Genomic DNA, 2388 nt, shown 5'->3' with positions numbered 1-2388 from the left:
TTCCCTCTCTTCATACCCCTCTTCCCTGTCTCTCTCTCCAGTCTCCCTCATCCTCTCTTCCCTCTCTCACCACCCCTCTTCCCTCTCTCTCCAGTCTCCCTCGTCCTCTCTTCCCTCTCTTCATACCCCTCTTCCCTGTCTCTCTCTCCAGTCTCCCTCGTCCTCTCTTCCCTCTCCCCTACCCCTCTTCCCTCTCTCTCCAGTCTCCCTCGTCCTCTCTTCCCTCTCTTCATACCTCTCTTCCCTGTCTCTCTCTCCAGTCTCCCTCGTCCTCTCGTTCCTCCTCTCCCTACCCCTCTTCCCTCTCTCTCTCCAGTCTCCCTCGTCCTCTCTTCCCTCTCTTCATACCCCTCTTCCCTGTCTCTCTCTCCAGTCTCCCTCGTCCTCTCGTTCCTCCTCTCCCTACCCCTCTTCCCTCTCTCTCTCCAGTCTCCCTCGTCCTCTCTTCCCTCTCTTCATACCCCTCTTCCCTCTCTCTCTCCAGTCTCCCTCGTCCTCTCTTCCCTCTCTCCCTACCCCTCTTCCCTCTCTCTCTCCAGTCTCCCTCGTCCTCTCTTCCCTCTCTTCATACCCCTCTTCCCTCTCTCTCTCCAGTCTCCCTCGTCCTCTCTTCCCTCTCTTCATACCCCTCTTCCCTCTCTCTCTCCAGTCTCCCTCGTCCTCTCTTCCCTCTCTTCATACCCCTCTTCCCTCTCTCTCTCCAGTCTCCCTCGTCCTCTCGTTCCTCCTCTCCCTACCCCTCTTCCCTCTCTCTCTCCAGTCTCCCTCGTCCTCTCTTCCCTCTCTTCATACCCCTCTTCCCCTCTCTCTCCAGTCTCCTCATCCTCTCTTACCTCTCTCACTTCCCCTCTTCCCTCTTTCCTCTCTCTCCAGTCTCTCTCGTCCTCTCTTCCCTCTCTTCATACCCCTCTTCCCTGTCTCTCTCTCCAGTCTCCCTCGTCCTCTTCCCTCCTCTCACTACCCCTCTTCCCTCTCTCTCCAGTCTCCCTCGTCCTCTCTTCCCTCTCTCACCACCCCTCTTCCCTCTCCAGTCTCCCTCGTCCTCTTCCCTCTCTCACCACCCCTCTTCCCTCTCTCTCCAGTCTCCCTCATCCTCTCTTCCCTCTCTCACCACCCCTCTTCCCTCTCTCTCAGTCTCCCTCATCCTCTCTTCCTCTCTCACCACCCCTCTTCCCTCTCTCTCCAGTCTCCCTCATCCTCTCTTCCTCCTCTCCCTACCCATCTTTTGACTGCTCACACAATGGTACCCTATTGCCTCCATAGTGGAAGGAATATGTTTTAATTTGGGACACACTAACCTGCGTGTAGTCCTCCTCCCTCTTTAATGCCTGCACACACCCTACACCCTACACCCTACACCCTACACCCTTATCACATGACCTTAATCATAACTGTTTTTGACGTTGTGTTTAAACGCGTAATAAGGTCAGCAGATAATATCTGATGTGATTGGTCTGTTTCAGTCATTAGTTGTTTTCTGTTTCCTGTGTGTGTTATGGGCTTTGTGTGTTTGTGCCTGTATGTACTCTATAATAATTAATTATATCTGTAACTGCTAACTTCACCTTTAGATTACTAGTGTACACCTTTTATACAGGGCAGTTTGAAAACATATTCCAAAGTAGCGCTCCAGCACTTTGCGATTTTTGTCTCTCAAGAAAAAGTGTGTTATTAATTCAATGTATTGTTACAACACTCATGGTGATCAGAGCTGTATGTCGTTTAACCCTGACCCCTGACCTCTAACCCCACCAGGTATGTCCCAGCAGCCTGACGGAGGGTTTGGAGGACCCACCACGCCCCAGAGTCCCCTGCTGTCCCCAGGATGGCCACGCCCAGTCTCCCATAATGCAACAGCAGAGCCAGGGCAATGCCGCATTCCAGGGCTTGCCTGACATAAACGGTTGGCCCCCGCAGGGAACATGGGAGGAACAGGTGAGAGGTGGAGAGGGAGAGATGAGGGAGATGGAGAGGGGGAGATGGGGGAGAGGGGGAGATGGAGAGGGGGAAGAGGGGGAGATGGAGAGGGGGAGATGAGGGAGATGGAGAGGGGGAGATGGAGAGTGGGAGATGGGGAGAGGGAGATGGGAGATGGGGGGAGGGGAGGGGAGATGGGAGATGGGGGAGAGGGGGAAGAGGGGGAGATGAGGAGAGGGGGAGATGGGGGAGAGGGGGAGATGAGGGAGATGAGGGAGATGGAGAGGGAGACGGAGATGAGGGGAGATGGAGGGGGAGATGGGAGATGAGGGAGAGGGGAGATGGGAGATGGGGGAAGAGGGGGAGATGAGGGAGATGGGAGAGGGGAGATGGGAGATGGGGAGAGGGGGAGATGAGGGAGAGGGGAGATGGGAGAGGGAGAGGGGGAGATGAGGGAGATGGAGAGGGGGA

At 55.2% G+C, this 2388-nt stretch overlaps 1 protein-coding gene across 1 annotated transcript in view; it reads left to right on the top strand.

Moving 5' to 3' along the window:
* LOC118382809 (nuclear receptor coactivator 2-like) overlaps nucleotides 1-1909 on the top strand; it is a 248574-nt gene extending 246665 nt beyond the window's left edge. The window contains exon 20 of the mRNA XM_052484032.1: nucleotides 1756-1909. Within this exon, the coding sequence (XP_052339992.1) occupies nucleotides 1756-1895 (140 nt within the window). The 3' untranslated portion in view covers nucleotides 1896-1909. The remainder of the gene's footprint in view (nucleotides 1-1755) is intronic.
* Nucleotides 1910-2388: the final 479 nt, after the last annotated feature.

The sequence above is a fragment of the Oncorhynchus keta genome, chromosome 28 (genome assembly GCF_023373465.1).
Source record: "Oncorhynchus keta strain PuntledgeMale-10-30-2019 chromosome 28, Oket_V2, whole genome shotgun sequence".
In the NCBI taxonomy this organism is placed as follows: Eukaryota; Metazoa; Chordata; class Actinopteri; order Salmoniformes; family Salmonidae; genus Oncorhynchus; species Oncorhynchus keta.
This window is presented reverse-complemented; position numbering and strand designations above follow the sequence as displayed.